The sequence below is a fragment of the Microtus oregoni genome, unplaced genomic scaffold (genome assembly GCF_018167655.1).
Source record: "Microtus oregoni isolate MIOR12 unplaced genomic scaffold, Mior012 000010F_ref0000083, whole genome shotgun sequence".
Classification (NCBI taxonomy): domain Eukaryota; kingdom Metazoa; phylum Chordata; class Mammalia; order Rodentia; family Cricetidae; genus Microtus; species Microtus oregoni.
The window spans coordinates 23,892,753-23,914,478 of NW_024543069.1; the positions used below are offsets into that span (position 1 = coordinate 23,892,753).

At 44.6% G+C, this 21,726-nt stretch overlaps 1 protein-coding gene across 1 annotated transcript in view; it reads left to right on the forward strand.

Annotated features, from left to right (window-relative positions):
- Frem2 (FRAS1 related extracellular matrix 2) overlaps positions 1–21,726 on the forward strand; it is a 126,202-nt gene extending 104,476 nt beyond the window's left edge. Inside the window, exons 16-24 of the mRNA XM_041659196.1 lie at positions 126–457; positions 10,023–10,215; positions 12,243–12,347; positions 13,611–13,738; positions 13,827–13,961; positions 14,562–14,688; positions 15,938–16,125; positions 16,335–16,481; positions 18,979–21,726. Of these exons, the coding sequence (XP_041515130.1) occupies positions 126–457; positions 10,023–10,215; positions 12,243–12,347; positions 13,611–13,738; positions 13,827–13,961; positions 14,562–14,688; positions 15,938–16,125; positions 16,335–16,481; positions 18,979–19,488 (1,865 nt within the window). The 3' untranslated portion in view covers positions 19,489–21,726. The remainder of the gene's footprint in view (positions 1–125; positions 458–10,022; positions 10,216–12,242; positions 12,348–13,610; positions 13,739–13,826; positions 13,962–14,561; positions 14,689–15,937; positions 16,126–16,334; positions 16,482–18,978) is intronic.

Below are 21,726 nucleotides of genomic sequence, written 5' to 3' on the forward strand. Positions count from 1 at the left end.
AAGTCCATCTGCTTTTTCCAACTCTTTCTACCTAGTTTTGAAAGTCTGTCAACTTAAAAAGCAGTCTTTAAAATTAAAACAAAAATGCAAGTAAGAGCAGACGGCTTCATTGTGCTTCCCTGCAGGGATGCTGCCCGTCATCTCCACAAGAGAGCTATCCAACTTTGAGCTGACCCTCAGCCCTGACGGCACAAGAGTCGGTAACCACAAGTGCTCCAACCTGCTGGACTACAACGAAGTGAAGACCCACCATGGCTTCCTGACTAATGCCACGAAGAACCCAGAGGTCGTTGGAGAGACCTATCCTTACCAGTACAGTGTGCCGGTCAGGGGTTCCAGCACCTTACGATTCTACCGAAACCTCAACCTGGAAGCCTGTCTGTGGGAGTTTGTCAGCTACTATGACATGTCAGAGCTCCTGGCAGACTGCGGAGGCACCATCGGGACGGATGGCCAGGTACACCTTCCAACATCTGAGCCTTGCTCCTTGGACGAACTGGCTGCATGGTTCTGTCAGTAGTTTCCAACTCTCAACTATTATTTCAGTATTGGTAGCCTTTGGTCAGAGAGGGACAGTGGATGGGATGCCATCCAAATCTGTCATACAATATTAATATACAAGAGATATACAAAGCCCTCCGGCCACACCATCAAAAGACCACTTCTGAAATAATAAAGACCAGAGTCTGTGCTTAGGTGATAATTTTTAAAAATCTAAAATTTGTATTGAAAATTATAGCGAGTATTTGAACTAAAATCCTGAAATAACAAAAAGTATAAGAGGGATCTATATGTTAAAGTAGTAAATGACATGCAGAATGAACCATATCTTTCCATATTTAGCCAAGGGCAATCTACTAGAATTGGAAGTCCCTGAAGGTGTATTTCTTTCTTTCTTTTTTTTTTTTTTTTCGAGACAGGGTTTCTCTGTGGCTTTGGAGCCTGTCCTGGAACTAGCTCTTGTAGACCAGGCTGGTCTCGAACTCACCGAGATCCGCCTGCCTCTGCCTCCCAAGTGCTGGGATTAAAGGCGTGCGCCACCACCGCCCAGCCCTGAAGGTGTATTTCTAACGGCTATCCTCCTGCTGGGTTCTTAGTAAAATAAAGGGGAAGTCTATGGTAGCTGCCCATCAGTTCGCTACCACAGTGGAACTGAGAAACTCTGCTATCTCAGCTACAGTTCGTGTTTCGTGGGTAGCCGCTCATGATGCCTGGAAGCTAGCAGGTAGCAGCTGCTAAGACTTGCTATTCTCAAAAATCAGAGGCGTCAGTAAGTAGTGTGAATTAGTGGAAGCCTGTATTAGAGTGTAGCATAAAGGCAGTGTGAAGTGGTGGGAATAGCCTGGTGCTCTCATCAAGTAAGTGGACACTTGCCATCTGAGTCTGATGCGTTCTAGCTGTGTGTCTGCAGAGACATGTTAAATAAAGCCTTCTTGGGCGGTAGTCCATTGGGTACTTCTTCCTCAGTCTGGTTTCGCCACATGAAAGGAAGAAGAAAAGAAAAACACCACCTCAGCCTTCTCTCAGATCACACACCTTCCGCTCTTCCTCCCAGAATCTGTGCAGTCATTATAAAATCCCTGTCTCCTATCTGGCCGCTTCAAACACAGGGTCAATTGACATCAACGAACTAGGAGACGCCACAGGACGGCACAGTGGTTCGGTTGGGTCTCTGTCGGCTTGCTTTTCTGTGATCCAGAGTGTCTCTGTGGGCCTGTTTATAGCCTGTTTCACCCCCAGGAACATCTTTTGTCCTCCCCACAGAGTGGAAACATGTCTCTCTCATCTTTCATATGTCACTCAGACTGCTAGTTTTCCCACTGCATCCCTGCCTTCTTGCTGCTAACGCTTGTTCTGCCTTTGCAGGCCAACGTAGTGCACCAAGCTTGCTTTGGAGGCAAGGCTTGCCTCTGAGCTGTTTAATTCTTCCTACTAAATCTGGGGGCTCAATGTGAAGTGTTCATTTAAGCTGATGCGACTTTGTTTCGTTTTGTTTTTGCTTTATGCTCATCGTTCTGTTGAATCATCTGGGTCCAGAGATGTTTTGTGTCTAGCAATCTCAAGTAACTGAAGCCAGGGCTGCGTTTCTGATTGAACTGTGGGAGGTTCTGTTGTTAGGCTGGAACTGGCAACTGCCAGTTTCAGCCAGGTTTGTCTTCTGTGAAAAGCTTGTATAACACACTAGGAATGAGAAAGAGCATACCCTAAGGTCAGTCAGCCAATAATTATTTGTTGGCTTGTTTGTTTGTTTGTATGGACATTTTGCTTGATACCCCAGAGGCCAGAAAAAGGCATCGTGTCCTCTGAGACAGAAGTTACAGATGGCTGTAAACTAACATGGGGATGATAGAGTTTGAACCCAGATTCCAGAAAGCGCAAGTGCTCTTAACTACTGAAATATCTCTCCAGCCCCCAGGTTTTTCATGTAAGCTTTTTCAGTAGATGGTGTACATCTAAGAATCCCTTCTGAGAAGGTTTTCTGCTTTTGTATTATTGGAAATCAATCTACTGATGGAACCATGGTGATCAACATCACGGAGAAGAACCGATTGAGTGTGAACCACTGAGGTTGCAGGTTCTTTTATGACATTCTAAAACCTTCAGTGTAATCTACGTGGTAACAAGCTAGTGAAAACAGTGCTTGCACTTTCAAAGGAAAGCTTAAAAATGGACCATCCCACTCACCGCTACCTCCTTCCTTGACCTAAACTTTCATTTCTCTACAGACTGTCGACGCCTTCTTCCTTTCTCTCCATAGCTCACATGCACACTGCTGAGCCATGGGTAGAGGGAAAAAAATGTAAGTTGATAGAAAAGAAAGCTGACCCTCCAGGACATCCCCTTCCCTTTCCTCCATTCATTTATGGATCTAAGAATGAAGAAAACAGTCAAATGGTAGTTCTGAAAATTAAGATAATGGCACTGGGGACGGAGATATAGCTCAGTTGCCTGGGTGCTTGCCTAATGTACATGAAACCCTAAGTTAGCCAGCACCACACAGACCAAATGTACCACTTTACACCTGTTACTTGTAGTCCCAGGACTCAGAACTAGAGGCACAGGGATGAGAAGTTCGAGGCCAGCCTGGGCTATATAAGACCCTGTCTCAACCAAAACTAATAACAACAATGTTGGTGAAAGTCAATAATACTAACTAGTAAATTTATTGTTACGTGTGAGCCTTTCACTTTTCTTTTTTTTAATATTTATTTATTATGCATACAATATTCTGTCCAGACCTCATTACAGATGGTTGTCAGCCACAATGTGGTTGCTAGGAATTGAACTCAGGACCTTTGGAAGAGCAGGCAATACTCTTAACCGCTGAGCCATCTCTCCAGCCCCGAGCCTTTCACTTTTCTAAACGTGTTGTGTACATCTAGTCTTCTTGACCTCCCAACAACTCCATAAAAATAAATACCATGCCCCGCCCCACCCACTCCTGTTTACAGATAAGAAAAGAGAAAAACCAAAACAAACAAATAAAAAAAAAACTCGGGTAGCTTTCTCAAATTCCTCCCGTTTGTGTGCCTATGCTTATCTCGTGTGCCCATGCTGGTAACCCATCGTGAACTTATCCTAACGTGTAATTGACTATGAAAATGGATTCAGTCATAGACACTATTATAAGAAAGCCAACTGAGCTTCCCAATGTCCCTCAGAGATAAACATTGCACAGCACCCACTATGGAAACCATGTGCCAAAATACATCCTCAGCTGAGGCGATGAAGTTTGCTAATCCAGGTACTGGTGCAGGAGCTGCACAGGAGCTGGTGCTGGAGGTCTGCAGCATGAGCTGCACACAGGCAGCACAATCTAAAAGGGAAGCACAATTCCAGAGGTGGTGCTCAAAGTCACTGCATCCTAGAATAACTAGATTCTGATTTAGGAATCTCTCCAGTCTTATAAATGGTCACATTTCTGAATTAATAATTGGATAAACCAGTGACAATAAAGAACCATCAACTTGAGTGGCGGGTTTAGGGTGTAGGAGTGGCTCTGTGGGTAGCCAAACACTCCCATCAGCCGCGCACACACTTGTCTGTCTTTCACTTGCCAAGAAAAGTACTTCAAAGTCCTGGCCAAGCGCCGAACAGACACTACCTCCAGCCTCAGCACCTGTCGTAGACTTGGCACTTTAGCCTAAGCTAGCACTGTGCAAACAACTTTTACTAACCTGTACTTGCGACAGCTACCTTTGTGAAATATTGCTAAGTTGCTACCATGCGTGCGAGTGTGTGTATGTGTGTGTGTGTATGTGTATGTGTGATGTTTAAAGTTCTGTTTTGATACACAAGATATTCTGACTCCAGACTCCTTATTCAAACTACTTCACCTATAAGAAAGAGTTGCCAAAGTGAAGGGACGATTGGAAAAATCCAGGGTTTTTGTGTGCTGACAACAATGACCTTTGTTGACTTTTGTGCAGTTTGACTATAGCTCTCATCAGCTTGTATTGAGACCTCCTTATTCGGTTGTATATGCATGAAGTAGTCACTTGACATCTAGTCTGTACTGGGAAACATCCCAGGGACTGGGTGAGGACCCCATACGCACCAGCAAAGGAGACTTATATAGGTCAAGTCATTACCCATTAAAAGGCTAAGAAGTTTGCCTCTTCAGAAAAATAATTTTAAAGTTCTTTAACTTTATTTGATTCTAAAACAATCTTTATCCATTAACCTCAAAATTCAAAGGCAGATAACAAAAAAGAAAAGATACATATTTAATAAATAATTCTGTTCTACCTCTATGTATATTCTGTTTCTGTTCTTGTTTGTTTTTTCTTTAATTAAGGTTGTTTGAGCATGCAATAGAAACACTTGACAGAAATTAAACTTAAGGTTTTTAGTTTTTAGTTGTTTGTTTTTTGAGATAGGGTGTCTCTGTGTAGCTTTGGTGCCTGTCCTGGATCTAGCTCTTGTAGACCAGGCTGGCCTCGAACTTACAGAGATCCACCTGCCTCTGCCTCCCGAGTGCTGGGATTAAGGGCATGTGCCACCACTGCCTAGCTAAACTTAGTTTTTAAACAATTGGAAGTTTTGGTGATTTTTTTTTTCTTAAACAAGTTTTTTTTTTTTTTTTTTTGAAAAGTAAAAGCATTCTCCTCAGCTTTCCTGGCTGTGGTTCAAGGCTAACGTCTTGACTCTCTCGACTTCTTAGGGATGCAGCAGTTGGTCACATTGCCCAACTGGCAGGCCTACGCTGTAGACATGCAGCCCAATTACAGCTTGCTCTTATGGCATGAAATTGCAGTATGCTCCTGGGAAGACAGACACTCTGCGGTCTGGAAATGTGAATGAATATTTTTCTTTAGCTGGTTTGTTTGAGGAAGAACTTTTACCTCCTTTTTACAGGAGTGTTTGGTTTACAAACATGAACCCTGAGGCCAGAATGCATATCTGAAGTCAGGTCTTTTTATCCTATTATTTTATATTGCCTTCACTGACTCTCTTATAAGTAAGTCATGCTGTATCAGTCAAGAGCAATGCAGTTCACACAATGTTCATGATGTACGTGGTTGCCTATGCTCTCAGATCTTGCAGTTAATTTTTGTAACCAAAATAACATCGTTTCTGAACTCGGGAGAACAAATGAAAGTCAAACCAAGCCTCGCCCACTATCCCACCATGATGTCACAAAGACCCATTAATCTCTCTAGTAAGCATACACATCGCAATGGTGGTGGCTTAATTTTTCTTACTTTATTTTATATGCTGCTCTATGTAATTTAACATGAGCATGCGCCATGACAGGGAAAGGTCTTTAAAGTTTTTTTTTTTTCCTTTGAGACAGCCTTACTACATAGCCCTGGCTGGCTTAGAGCTTGCTGTATAAACTGGGCTTGCTGTGGACTCATAGAGATTCACCTGCCTCTGCCTCCCGAGTGCTAGGATTAAAGATGTGTATGCCCATACCTGCCAGACTCATAACTTCATGGCTCCATGATGTTCCCCTTTTGAGTGTTTCGTCATAACGTCCTCAGCCATGTTTCTGTGTTGTTCGTTAGGTTATCTATAATCCTCTATAGCAAGCATCCCTTGAAGTTGTCCTTCATTGTACAAATTAGTGGCTGTACCTACCTAGGGTTTGTGCCTTCCTCTCTGATTCGTCTGCCTACAGAGAGCTGTGATTGGGCAGAAGCCGAGGTCTCCTTGCTCCTAAGCACTCTTGGATGTTACTCAGAGAATCTGGGTGAGGATTTGAAATGACCCCCTCAACTGAGCAGCTAGCTGCATGCTATGAGGCTTGAAGCATTATTTTTTTGATGGGTGATGTTTTATATAGTCACCAATATCTCCGTCTTGATAGATTGATGGAGGAAGGTCATTGGCTAATAAAAGAACTGCCTTGGCCCATTTTATTGGTTAGAGGATAGGTGGGAGGAGTAAACAGAACAGAACGCTGGGAGGAAGAGGAAGTGAGCTCAGAGTCTCGACAGCTCTCCTCTCTGGAGCAGACGCCTGAGAGAGACGCCATGCCCCGCTCCCGGGATGAAGCTCCGACCCAGGATGGACTAGGCTAGAATCTCCCCGGTAAGCGCACCTTGGGGTGCTACACACAGATGATTAGAAATGGGCTAAATTAATATGTGAGAATTAGCCTAGAAGAGAATGGGCCAAGCAGTGTTTAAAAGAATACAGTGTCCGTGTAATTATTTCGGGGCATAAGCTAGCCGGGCAGGCGGCTGGGGTGTTGGGGACGCAGCCCCGCTGCCGCCCTTATTACTACAATAGATGTTTGAAGCGATAAAAGAACCAAGAAAAACACATCACAGTGGGGGTCATTCCCCACCAGTGACATCCCTGAGCAAGAATTCTAACAACTCTGCCTGTGTTCTGTCTTTCAGGCAAATACAAACCACATATGCTGCATTAACGAGCCATACACATGGGCTGGCAAACAAATTTTCAATGTTTTTTTGTTTCTAGTATATGTGGCCTAACTAAAACCCCTCAGATATGGTGATCTATATCTGTGCTGTCTGGTGTGATCGCCGTCATCTCTGTGTGGCACTGAGAATGGGACTCTAGAGCCATGTGGTCCAGCATGGTAGCCATCAGCTATGTGCTGCTAATGAGCCTTGTAAATGGAGACCGAGTGGCCAGCCTCTGTATATGTATAATGCCACATATGACATTCATCCCTACCCCTACCCATCTCACACGCAGAGAGCCCCCTGCCTCAGGCCCTTGGGCAAACAATATCCTCTCTACATAATATGCTTGGCACTTGGTTGCGTAATATAAATTTGACGGTATGTGTTACTTTCTCCAGGATATTTGCTCCCTTTAAATATAATCTTAAAATTGCTGTTCGCCTCTTTCTGTTAATTATCTTTAAATGTCAACAGGGGCATGTCAGTTCACTAATTGGGCCTCAGTTGATGATGTATGCCTTTAAAGGTCCCGAGGTTAAGGTTTCTTTTAAGAAATTGAATGCTCGGGAGAGTGGCGTTGGAAATTAATAATTGCATTGCGGTTTTTGGTTGAAGAAACAGGCAGGTGACCGAAGGAGTGAAGTCGGGTCCATTCAGTTCCTGTCTCCTCCAGGCAGAGACTCTAGGTAGCCAGGAAGACCTGGCCCTAAATAAGAAAAAAAAAATGTATAAGACGAGGGTAGATCCTATGTTCAGAAATCACCACATCAAGGATTAAACAAAATAAACAATGAAACAGGTATGGGGACTCACACCTGTTATCACAGCACTCAGGAAGCTGAGGCAGGAGGATTGCCACTAGGCAGCATAGTAAATCTCAAAAAGTTAAATAAAACCCAGTGAGGATCATACAGAGTGCTATATTCCAGTTATCTTATTGAGAGTACAAGTTAAAAATTCCCTCCTGAACTCCTCCACGTGGCATTTGATAGAGAGTAGGTCAATACTGGTGAACATAAATTTTAATTTTAAATTAATTTTAATTTAAATTTTAATTGGAAGTCCATGCCTAAAGCCTAACATTGTAACTGGTGGATTATGAGAATCCCAGAATGAGGAATAAATCTTAACCACCAGTGGCATTATGGGTTGACCAAGTCACTTTCCCAGATAGCCAGAGTGTTAACTGCTCTTCGGAACCTATTGATCAGTGGTAGTAATTATGGCTGCTCTTGGAAAATGCATCCCAAAGCCTTCAAGTCACAAGGCTCTGAGTTGTCAGGGAGCAGGGCGTGTCCGCTTCCCACAGGTGAGAACCATGCAGGTTGCTTGTCCGGTGGCTGGTTCTTTCCTGTTATGTGTATTCCTCATTATTGATTTGGCTTGTCGTGTGTATGACTGGAAGACTTTATTCTCAACTCCATAACAGTGTGACTTATCATTGTGCCATTCTCATGACTGTATGTCTAGTCCCTATGTCAGCTCTTTTTGGGTTTTTTTTTTTGTTTGTTTGTTTGTTTTTTTTTTTTTTTGGTTTTTCCGAGACAGGGTTTCTCTGTGGACTATGTCAACTCATTGTGGGACACCAGTTCCAACAACCTGATTAGAATGTCCAAGAAGAGTCAGCTGATGATTCCTTCCTGCACGGAGAGGCAATGTGATCGCTGCCCTGGTCCCTTAGAGTGTTTGAAGATTAAAATGCAGTAATTTCTGTTAGGTGGTTTCAGGGCTGCTCTGCATTGTATGAAGTATACTAAAGCGTGGGAGATAGGAATGCAGGCTAGAATCTAGGTCCAAATTCCATAGGCCACTCAGGAGGTTCAGAGACTTTTGATGGGGGGGCGGGGGAGATGGAGAGATGGAGAGGTGACCAGGTGGTTAAGAGCACTGGCTGCACCTGCAGGCTTTAGTTCACAACACCCACATGGTGGCTCACAACTGTCTGTAGCTCAAGTTCCAGGATATTTCATGCTTTCTTCTGACATCTGTGAGCACCAGGCCTGAATCATGTAGTACACATACATACATGCAGGCAAAAAACTCATATATATGAAATGAAAATAAGTTTTCAAAAATTTTGGTGAACTTGCCTAATTTCTCTGTGTCTTCATTTTTCTACCTCTTTGCTTTTAGTCATCATCCATCTATCCATCTGTCCATCCATCCATCCACCCATCCATCTATCCATTCATCCATCTATCTATCCACCCATCCATCCATTCATTCATCCATCTATCTATCCACCCATCCATCCATCCACCCATCCATCTATTCATCCACCATCCATCCATCCATCCACCCATCCACCCATCCATCCATCAAACCACCTTGCATACATACAATTATGAGAATGCAAATATTAACTAGCTTTCACCAGTTACCAACAGGTTGTCTGAAATGTGGAAGATACTTGACAGGTGTCAATTTGTCCTCTGGACCTCCTTTATCCACTGTTGAATGCCAGAAGAAAGAAAATATAAAATTCAAAGACAGCTTAGTTAAATTGTTTGGAAATATCCTAACTGCACCATGTCGTTGTTAAATATGCTTGTTTTTACATCTTTATGTTCTTCCTAACTTCCTCTACATGATTAAAAAATAGTTCATAGACACATCTTTGCATAGGAGTTCTAAACACACACCATTCCTCTGATGTAGATCGATAAAATGGAATATATCTATATATCAGCCTGTTATCCCATAGTAAAAGGCAGGAGTGAACTGGAATAAGGGCAACTGGCAAGATTCATTTCTACATGATCAGAAGAGGCAAATGAAGGGCGTGGATTAGCAGCCACCCAGACCGTGAGGAGGGTGACTTCCCCGGGCACTAGATTCCTAAAGTTGATTGTGGTGGTGGTTGCATTATTCACTTAAATGGTAAATTATGTGGTATGAGGCCTGTACCTTGACAAAGCTGCTGTTCTATGCTGCTGAAAACAGTGTTTATTTTAAGGAAGGCTAGTGCTTATCCCTGCTGCCCGTGATAGTGGTAACAGTGTATGTGAAGTCAGGAAAACAGCACTGGGAAAGGTTGTTCTTCATTGAAGGCACAAAATCTTCAGGGAAGGGAAAAGAGATGGCTTCTGCCAGATCAGGCTGGTTTGCTTAACACTGATGGGAATGATTTCATCGTTTTAGGTCCTGAACCTAGTGCAGTCCTACGTGACCCTTCGAGTTCCTCTCTATGTCTCCTACGTGTTCCATTCCCCTGTCGGGGTGGGAGGCTGGCAGCATTTCGACTTGAAGTCCGAGCTCCGCCTCACATTTGTGTACGACACTGCCATCTTGTGGAACCATGGGATAGGCAGCCCGCCCGAAGCTGAACTCCAAGGTGGGTTGGTATGACTCCTAAAGCAACTCTCTTACCTATGGTAATGGTCCAGGAAGATAATTTTGTTTTTTCTCTTAGGAAAAAATAATGGGAGAACCTTTTAATACATTTTATTTCTATATTCATCAATAATGTGACTTTTTAAACCTTTGGCATGCATGGAAAATTCTTGTTTAACAAAATCATATCAATGCCTCAAACTTTGCATTGTGTGTCTACGAAATTTAATTTCTTTATTTCAGGCATATCCTACTCTATTTTAAGTGACTAATGAATTTTTTTTTTACATAATGAATCCATATAGCTTCCTGGCTTTTACCAGATAGAGAGATCCGAGTTGAAAATTGGGTGTAAAATCAGGAGTACAGTTGCACATTTTGCTTGCAAAATAAGAGGATCGATTCATAGTCCAATGATAAACCATGTCCTGGGTTCTAGTTCTGAAACTACAATTAATTTACTGTGATCTGCGTCATCTCGAGCACATTGCTTAAACTTGGAGCGGGGGTAATTTCCTATGAAGGGTGCACAAAGCTTCTATCGCTGTCTGGTTTGAAACTCTGTCATTCTGTGATACCTTGGGCAAATGTCCTACCACGCTGGCATGGAGAGCTCCTGACTGTAGGCCCTTTAGCCCCTGCAGATCTGCCGGTACCCATGTAGAAACTGTAAAGTCCAGACACTCACCAGGGCATGTGGCTCACACCTGTGCTCCCAGCATTCAGAGGATGAAGCAGGAGGGTAGCTGTGGCCTACGACAGACTGAACCACTTAATAAGACTGGCTCACAAAAAAAATATTAATAAGCAAAAAGCAAGCCAAGCCCACCAGTGTCAGACTAACTTATGAACAGAGTTTGTGGACTTTTTTGTTGATGGCACCGCTGAAGTATAATTCCATCATATAGGACAGATTAGAATCCCCTTAGCACTGTGGGGGAATTGCAGTGACCACCTAGATGATCGATCCGGATCACATCAAAGGTTTTAACTCTACATCTCATTTTAGAAGATGCCTTTAAAGTTAGTACCTCCCAGCTCTCGCTTTTCGGTGGAAGTATGGAGGTTGAGAGGTTCTTACCAGGCTGGCCTGGAATTCACTGGGTAGCCCAGGCTGACCTCAAATTCTCTCTCCTACCTGTCACTCTTCAGTGTTGGAGATGTATTTGGAATCTCCCGTTGGTTTTTGTCAACTTGTTCCTCTGGCAAGGGTGCTGGTGGAGAATCAGCAGAGTTTTCTCTAAGCCCATCAATTTTGCAGTTGTTCTGGGAGCGCAAACCAGTTCCCACTCACCAGTCTCAATTTCTATAGTGTCAACAAGGCCATTTGTTTGTCATTTCTCTTGAATTTCTTTTGTAAACTAGAACTGTGCAAAAAAGTATCATAGTCATCTGTGTATTTTATAGTGACATGACTTATATTAGTTAATTTATTTTGCCCCATTTATCCTTATAAAAGAAAGAAACCTGTACCATTTATCATTACTGTTGTTGTCTAGAATTCATTTGATAATATCTGCTCATAGAAAGTTTAAAGAATGTAGTGGTATAGTACTTTTATTTTGGTAAATAAATCTTGCCTGAAGACGAGAGGTAATCATGACACATTTGGTGGCCAGTGTAGGGCTTCAACCCATGACCCTGAGATTAAGAAGAGTCCCATGCTCTCTCTCCTCTCATTTTATACTCCCTCTAGTGCTGGTATTAAGGGTGTATAACTCCCTAGTACTGGGATTAAAGGTTTAGGCCACCACCACCACCTGGATTTGTTTCTGCATTGATCTTGTGTAACCCAGGGTAGCCTTGAACTCACAGAGATCCATCTGACTCTGTCTCCCAAATCCTGGGATTAAAGGTGTGTGTCACCATTGCCTGACTTCTGGTGGCTTTAGCTTTGCCTCTGGTCTTCAGGCAAGAGTTCTTTATCGAAATATAAATAATATACTACTACAAAAGACTTCCATTAGACCACATGTGCCAGAAAATAATCCAGCCACCTGTATTTTCACCCTCATGTGCGTTCTGTAGGCTCTCTCTACCCGACCAGCATGCGCATCGCTGAGGACGGACGCCTGGCTGTGAACTTCAAGACGGAGGCTCAGTTCCATGGCTTGTTTGTGCTGTCACATCCTGGTAAGTCCTGTTGTCAGGGAGCTGCCCCCTCCCACACAAGCACATGTACAGCTTCCTGTCTGCACAGGTCTCAGGATGCTGCCTGGCTGGCTTTGAAGCTCTTCGTTTCATACGAGTTCACCCTGCATAGTTACATCCTTCATGCTTGGTCACCGTTCATCTCTGTCTTATATTGGAAAGCTATCGCTATGCGAGCTTTCACAACTGCCTTTCTCTGTGCTTTGTTGCTATGATACCTCATTTCCGTCAGTTCATTTGGCCAGCGCTTCTCTGCTCAGTTTTTTTTTTCTAGGTCTACGAGGAACCTTTGAGTGGGGGCAGAACAGGTATTTTGCATTCATACTCAAGTTTCAGACATGTGAGCTGCAATTGACAGAGACTGGCTCAGCAGTGACTGGCTGTGCTTTGAATATTAATAAAATATGTCAGTATGTCAATAAGCTCATATCTGTTCGTTTTACAAAGGCTTCGTGATTAGAAATGGTTTGGTTGTTTTTTTTCTTTGACTTCCCATGTTGCCCAGCTGGTTTCCCGTGTTACTGCAGTGCCGCTTCTGTCGGGTTGGAAGTGGAAGCCGTCCACTGGCTAGCTTCACAGTCAGCCTCTTCCTGGGCATGAGTTCTAACTAAGGAAGGAGAGGAACAGCTGAATGATCAAGAAGAAAAGAGAACCCATTGTAATTTGTTAAGCAGATTAAGCTGTAGGAAATGGAGACCCAAAAGGGATCATATGGCCTCGTTGCCGTGATGAGTTCTGGAGAGCGAGGGTGTCCTGGACTTTGGGATCTCTTCTAAGTGCCCACCTCTCTAATGGCCTGGCTCTGTGATTAGATTAGACAGGCAATCTAATTAGAATTACAGTTCATTCATAAGATGACTTGGCTAATGGAAAGTTCTGCACCTGGCTCTGGTGTGCTATCCCAGCATTCGTTCAGCCGGGGTTGCTGCACGGACTCCCTGGAGAAGCCCTGAGCCCCTACCTTTTGGCCAAATTATATAGATCAGAAATAAAGCAAATGAGGAGTTCAAAGTCGCACAGCCTATCTGGGATCTTTGGAGTGTCCCCATAGTCACCCTCTGCCCAGGGCTTTTATTGTTGTTTTGTTTTGTTTTTTTCCATTTTGCAATGCGGATAAACATACCAGCCTTGAAGACTTGTAAGAAAAAATTAAATCCGAGGCGATATGGTACTTCAAAAACTACGCAGTTGTGGACTCTTTCAATTTAACCTCCAAACCACTGTGACTTCCGGTATTTTTTTCAGCTTCCTTTACCAGCTCGGTGATCGTGTCTGCTGACCATCCAGGCCTCACCTTTTCCCTCCGCCTCATCAGGAGTGAACCAACCTATAACCAGCCAGTCCAGCAATGGAGTTTTGTGTCAGACTTTGCGGTAAGTGTCTCCAAGACCTTTCTTTCTCTGCTGCCTTCTGATGACACTACGCATTTCAAACAGAAAATGCCTTCTCTCCTCTTCAAAGGTTCGTGACTACTCAGGCACATACACAGTAAAATTGGTGCCTTGCACCACCCCACCCAACCTGGAGTACCGGCTGCCTGTCACCTGCAACCCACGAGAACCTGTCATCTTTGATCTTGACATCCGATTCCAACAGGTACCTGTCTCAGAACTATCCAAACAGAATCCACTTTGTTCAAAGTCATGATTTTCTTTAATCAATACATGTGTTTTCACAAGTGGGTGACTTAATTCTCAAATACTGAGAGAGAAGGAAGTTGGACAGGAAGGAACCAAGAGAGAAAAGGAACTCATTTTGTCTGTTTTTATTTCTAACATAAAAACCATAGTCTCAGTTCGTGGAAGAACTATTTAGATGTTATCTGATCTTATGTCTCTCCTGCAATGTGCCATCTTGGAGGTGTGACAATTTCCCATAGAATTCTACACTTCATCGTGTTCTCAGTCTTCAAAGACAATGGGAATCCACCTCTTAATACATAACTGACCTTACGTCCTGGTAAAAGTTGAATAGCAGTCTTGGTCCAAGAACTTATACTGTTAGCCTCTTGCTGACCATGATTCTTACAAACACTTTACATATATGTTCTGATCAACCTGTAGATACAAGAGCAAGTGACACCACTTACCCTCACTCTAAAAGAAGAAATGGTTTCACGTCACCAATTTTGTTTCTCAATTGCAAAATCGGACACATCAGGGCCACCAATAATAAAAGGTTTCCCCTTTGGCATAGGTCAGCGACCCAGTGGCAGCCGAGTTTAGCCTGAACACGCACATGTATTTGCTGTCTAAGAAGAGCCTCTGGTTGTCCGATGGATCCATGGGATTTGGTCAAGAGAGTGACGTTGCTTTTGCAGAAGGTAACACTTAACCAGATGAGATGATGATTCTGTTGTCCTGTGTATCTGCAACGCCTGCTTGTTCTATGTCTGTGATGTTCTGTGTCCTGCATGTCTGTGATGTTCTGTGTCCTGCGTGTGTGTGATGTTCTGTGTCCTGCGTATCTGTGATGTTCTGTGTCCTGTGTGTCTGTGATGGTTGTATGTCCTATGTGTTTCTGATGTTCTGTGTCCTGCGTGTCTGTGATGGTTGTATCTCCTATGTGTCTGTGATGTTCTGTGTCCAATGTGTCTGTGATGTTCTGTGTCCTGTGTGTCTGTGACGTTCTGTGTGTCCTGCGTGTCTCTGATGTTCTGTGTCCTGTGTGTCTGTGATGTTCTGTGTCCTGCGTGTCTGTGATGTTCTGTGTCCTGCGTGTCTGTGACATTTTGTGTCCTGTGGATATGTGACGTTCTGCGTGTCCTGTGTGTCTGTGATTTACTGCCTCTCCTGTGTCTATGGTACTTTGATCCTATAGCCTCTTTGACATGATAGATGAGTCTTATTCATTTTGACTTACACAAAGAAAAACTAAAATTTGGTATATGATGCTGAATGGCTTTTACATTTCAGGAAATGTAATGTCCATCTCCATTTCCTAAGTCACTTTTGGGTTATTTTGTTGTTGTTGTTGTTGTTGTTGTTCATTGGTTTTTCAAAATTCTTTTTGAATTTTCTTAAGTTGAAGTCTCTGAGCTGTGTGAGTAATATCTCATAGATGAAGTCTGTGCCTCCCTTGTCCGAAGCTGTATGCTCTACTCCTAGCAAAATACATAGTGAACTCATGAATGGGATGCGGGGAGCAATGTCGGGGCTTTGTTAAACCCACCTTCAAAAGCTAATGAACTGAACTAGGGCTTTTGTTGATATGTTCTTTCTTAGTGTTAGTTTGTGTTGTATTAGTCAACATTTCACAACTAATTACCTCATGTAAACTGGACTTCAACCACAAAGGGGCGCTATACTACCATGTCATAGATCAGACTTTGGATCACTGCCCCAAGCAGTTGAGAATCAGGGCCTTCATAGGCCTTTGCTTCGCTGGGCTCAGTCTACAGGGTGCTCTAGTCTGTGTCGCAGGGAGTGGGCCAGATCCAGAGGCTCACACTGAGAGAGCGTCCATGTTCGGTGACAAGTTAGTGGGCAAAGGAAAGAATCCGTGTCGCCGTTGTCATTCATGGTTTGCGGTATCCCCTCAATGACAGAACTGCATTTCCATGTCTGCTCCAGGGGACATGATTTATGGCCGTGTCATGGTGGACCCTGTCCAGAACCTGGGTGACTCCTTTTACTGCAGCATTGAGAAGGTGTTCCTGTGCACAGGGGATGACGGCTACGTGCCAAAGTACAGCCCCGAGAATTCAGAATACGGCTGCCTGGCTGACTCTCCTTCGCTCTTGCACAGATTTAAAATTGTGGTAAGTGCTTTGACCCGGCGAACTGTATCGAGTGTCAAAGATGAGGCTTCTCAAGCTTAGCTTATATTTTGAGGCAATATCATCATTTTATTTAAATTACATAGTGACATTTCGTGGTGATTTGTTCTTGCCCAATGTTACTGGAGAATGTTCCATCCTTGCAAACTTGGCACTGGTACAGAAATAATCTTCTTCCTTCTTGCTTCCAGGATAAGGCTCAGCCCGAGACTCAGGCTACCAGTTTTGGAGATGTCTTGTTTAATGCCAAACTGGCAGTGGATGACCCTGAAGCTGTCCTCCTAGTAAATCAGCCTGGATCAGATGGCTTTAGAGTGGACTCTACACCACTCTTTCAGGTAGGTGTGTCTGGACCTACTTATGGTAGCTATGTGACTGGTAAGTACACTCTGTCTCAGGCATCACATATAGAAATGAACATAAGAGCAGCTATGCATATAGTGAATGGGAAGATTGGGAATGCTTAGGTTCTGCCTATTATTGTCTTATTAGTGCCTACGGTTAAGAGCACTGGCCACTCTTGCAGAGGACCTGGGTTCAGTTCCCAGCCCTCACACATCAGTTCACAACCATACATACATACATATATATGTGTGTGTGTGTGTGTATATTATATATGTATATTCAGCTCCAGAGAATCCAAATCCTTCTTCCGTCCTCCTCATGCATGTGGTACATAAACATACATGTAGGCAAAATACCCATTCACATAAAATGAAAAATAAATATTTTTTCAAAAGAATGTGTAATGAAGATTCTTATTCAACTTATCATACATGTCTGGCAGCTGGGCAGTTTACTTTTCTTAGTCCTGTGTTTTTATGATTCATCTTATTGGAGTAAGGGCTTATATAAATTGATAGGCTCAGAAAAGCCATCATGAACAGGAAATAAAGTCTTCACTCTTGGAGATTCCATAGACAAAGACTGAAAATCCTGACCCAAAGACAGAATGAATAGAGATATGCAGGTAGTTACGACGATGCCAGACAGGCATGGGTGCAGCACCTAGAAATGGGCCTGTGTCGTGGGCAAGGGTGTTCTTCAGGAGAGTTCCAGGGGAGTTACGCAAACAGAACTTTATACACACAGGGGAGATGTGTTATTCTTTCTCAGCCTCAGGAAAAATATACACATGCATGCATGGGCATGCACATGGTGGGGGTGGGGTGTGTACGTGTGGAGGTGTGGGGTGTGCACTGTGGTGGTGGGGTGTGTACTGTGGGGGTGGGGTGTGTACGTGTGGAGGTGTGGGGTGTGTACTGTGGGGGTGGGGTGTACTGTGGGGGTGGGGTGTGTACTGTGGGGGTGGGGTGTGTACGTGTGGAGGTGTGGGGTGTGTACTGTGGGGGTGGGGTGTACTGTGGGGGTGGGGTGTGTACTGTGGGGGTGGGGTGTGTACTGTGGGGGTGGGGTGTGTACTGTGGGGGTGTGGGGGGTGTGCGTACTAGAGGGAGGAAGGGAGAGCGCATATGCCCACAATACAGGGTATGTGCACCTGCATACACATGAATGTGGAGGTCAGAGAACACTCTGGCCTCTCTTCTCAGCAACTGTCCACCTTATTTGTGAGTCAAGTCTCTCACTGTCCCAGAGCTCGCCACGAAGGCCAGACTGGCTGGCAAGCAAGCCCCAAGGGTCCAATACTTTCCCTCTTCCTATTACAAGGACTACAGGTGTGGGCCACCATGCCCAGGTGTGAGCCACCATGCCCAGGTGTGGGCCACTATGCCCAGGTGTGGCCCATCAATGCCCAGGTATGGGCCACCGTGCCCAGGTGTGGGCCACCGTGCCCAGGTGTGGCCCATCAATGCCCAGGTGTGAGCCACCGTGCCCAAATGTGGGCCACCATGCCCAGGTGTGAGCCACTGTGCCCAGATATGGGCCACCACACCTGGTGTGAGTCATCGTGCCCAGGTGTGGGCCACCATGCCCAGCTTTTTTACTTAGGTTCTGGAGTTCGCTTTACCAACCGAGCCATCTCCAAGGAAGGACTGTTTCTTCATCAGAATCTTCTCAAACTAGTATTCTACCATTTTCATTCTGAAGTCTCAAAGCAGCTCACTTCCCTAAATCTTGAATGCCCCAAAGAATTATCTAAAAGCCTTTCTTTTCCAGGTACTTTAAAATAAAAATAAAAAAGCTTAAAAAACTGATTTGCCAGCAGGGCATGGTGGCTGACACCTTTTATCCCAACACACAGGAGGCAGCGGCTGGAGCATCTCCATGAGTTCCAGGCCAGCCTGGTCTACAGAGTGAACACTTCTAGGCTCCCCAGGGCTAAGCAGTGAGGGTCTGTCCCACAAAAGAAACTAAGAGAAACGCGATTTCCCAACCCCCATAGTTTTGCAGGCAAAGAAGTCACATCAGATAGGCTGAGGCTTGTGCTGTGCTTCTGACTGTAGTAGCACTACGTAGGTGAAAGAGGCGGACAAAACACCAAACTGTGTATGTCCTCATTCACCTGTTTTTTAATTAACACGCTAGACTGAGAGATCATAGTGTTTACTGTGACTGTAAATACAGTCCATGGTCACCCAAGAGGGGTAAGGATGCTCGGGGGCCATAAGGCAATGATATAGCACTTGTTTAACATATATAACAGCCTGAGACTGAACCCCCAAACAGCAAAATAAAGAGGCGTGGGAATCACACAGAGCATATTATGGAGTTGGGGTACTTTATACAAAGCCTGTCACCGAAGAGTGTGGTGTGAATTAATTCCCAGACAAAATGTCATTTCTCATGACCTCTGTCATTCATTTCTCTTGCAGACATCCTGAGTTGGGACTACACAAAACTGAGTTTCCTAACATGTAGGGTTGTGTTTTCTAGGTTGCTTTGGGCCGAGAATGGTACATACACACAATCTACACCGTCAAGTCCAAGGACAGCAGCCATCGAGGAATTGGCAAGAGGAGCTTGGAGTACCAGTACCACTCTGTGCTGCATCAGGGACAGCCCCAGGCACCTACCAAGAGCTGGAAGAAGCGAGCCATCAGGAGCACACCCTTGCTGGCTCGGGAAATAGGGGCTGAGAACAATCGGGGAACAAACCTCCAGCATATCTCCCTGGACCGCCGTGATAAGAGGCAGGTCCCCCGTGGAAGAACTCCTCCTGATGGCATCCTGCCCTGGGAGCTCAATAGTCCCGGTTCTGAGGTCAGCCTTATCACTGTCTTGGGAGGCACTGCGGTGGGATTGCTCACTGTCTGCCTGGCTGTGTTTGCAGCCATCATGTACAAGAACAAGAGCAGCAAGGGCAAGGATGCTCCACGGGGCTCTGGAAGCAGTGAGCCCATGGTGCCCCCACGGAACCACTACAGCGACAGCTCGGAGGTGTGATAGCGTTCTCTTCCTGCGCCTCAGAAAAGACTGTGCAAAAGCCCCAACTGTCTGGGACCAGCGGCAGAGAATTGGGGACTTCTGCGACAAAGGTGCTCAGAGACCCTGACTGTATTAAAAGGTTTTGATTTAAACTCCACTGCTTCATACATGCATCAAAGGACAAATTCAGGCCACATCTTTCCTGCCCCCTGCCCCCAGAGGAGGCATCCAGGATGCTTAGAGCCCTGGATGGCTGTCAGGGGAGGTGCTTCTTGTTGCAGGCATCAGAGGAAATGAACCTTCTCCGAGATGCTCAACGGTGCTAAGGGACTCTGCGAAGTCTGAGAGAAGCTGGCTATTCCTCTGTTGTGACATTGGTGTGAGCTCTGAAGGCGCATTTGTCACATTGCTCATTGTATAACTGAAAGGTTTCCCGTGGTAATTCAGACAAGTGATGAACACACTGTTTGACAAGTTTTCCAGTTCGTGAAGACAGCGTGAAGTCGTGACCAGGGCTAGCTCAACCCACAATTCACCTCTTACTGCTGGGAAAGCATTGGAATGAATAGGGAGAAAGAAAACGCCTCACTTGGCTCTGAACTGCTTCTCATTCTCCTCCGACCTCATTTGTCTTTATTTGCTTATTTAACGTCAAGTTAAACCAAAGAGTATGTTCATTCTGGGAACGAGTTTTAAGAGACTGGTATGTTTGGTATATAGCAGTGCCCACGTTCTTGCTAGTCAGCCTCACTGGTGCCCAGCCATAGAATGGGGAGCTAGAGAGCTGTAGACTTGATGGCAAAGAGATGCCATGGAGTTAAATTCACCACAGGGCAAGGTTCTTAAGAACTGAGCCTAGATGTTTGCAGTACCGAACCCATAAATCACGAGAAACACCTTTACCAATGGTGAAGGGAGAAAGTCGTACTGATTTCCACGCTGTGTACAACCAGAATGCCTCTTAGGCACGCTGTCAAGAGCGGGGAAGGCAAGTGACATTAGCCCACAGAGTCACACCCACATCCAGTGCTTGCATCAGCCACAGAAAATTGTATTAGGTTTATATCTGTATGAATAATGGGAATCTCTATGTATGTCACTCGGGAAATTGTCTGGGAGTGGCCAGTACTGTCAGACATACGCTGTTGATCCAAGAGGAGAACACACCTGTCTGGCCTCTTCAGTTCAGGGAGCCAGTGCTATGAGATCCCCCTCCGGGACTCTATCTGGGGTTTGTCACTGTGCAAAGACTCCTTGGCATTGCCTATCTCTTCAGGAATGGGTCTCTACCTGACGTAGGATTTTCTTCTTAGAAGAGGGGCATTTCAGCTGAGTTATGGCCACTCCCCTAAAACCTGGTGAATGTATGTCATACAGAGACTGAGTGCTTTTCCCCTTATAACCCTAACCCTCCAGTGCTGCATGGAATGATTCACCCTCAGCCTCACCCTGGCCAAGCTGGGCACCCTGGTAGCATGGAGATATGTGGAAGGCAAACTTCATCTCTGTCGCTCCTGTATGTCTGTGGGTGTCTGTGAGTAGCCATCAGTTCAGAAAGGGGGGCTACATTACCCCTTCAGTCTCTTCCAATGGATGAGGTAGACTCTAGCGTACTAATACTGGGGAGCTTTACAAGTTCAGAGGTTCCTTCCACCCCCAAGAGGACTCATGGGTACACAAAGAACTGGCCGCGCCGGGGGTCAGATCACGTGGTTTGTTACCAACCTAGCTTTGTTTTACTTCTGGCAGGTGCTCAGCTCCATGCTTGGCTACCTCGTAATTTGGGAATTCACGTGATGCCAACAGCATAGGAATTTTGACTACTTAGCTTTGGGCCCAGCTTCTGAAGACAGTTCGAGCAGCTGTCTCAGTTGGCTGTCTGTCACTAGCAGTTGAGAGCTTCCGAGCCTGACTACCCTGTGATCTTCAGGCCAGGAAATGCATAGAGTAATTTATGCCACATCATTATAACATGTGTTTTTGCCAGGCAGCTCCTATGCCAAATTTCAATCAGCTGTACATTATTCTGCTGAAGCTATTGTCTATAAATTAGATGGTATATTAAATACAATTCCCAATAGGATAGATAAGTATTCTTTCTCTCTCCCCATCCCTTCCCTGTCTTCTTTTATTTGTATTTTTTTCATAATTTTAAAAATATCTATTTACTAAACATGGTGCTTAAAATGCAGTAATTGTTTTAAAAGGCTTTTCAATAGGAAAAATGTTTTTTTCTAAATAAAGTCCTCGTTTCCA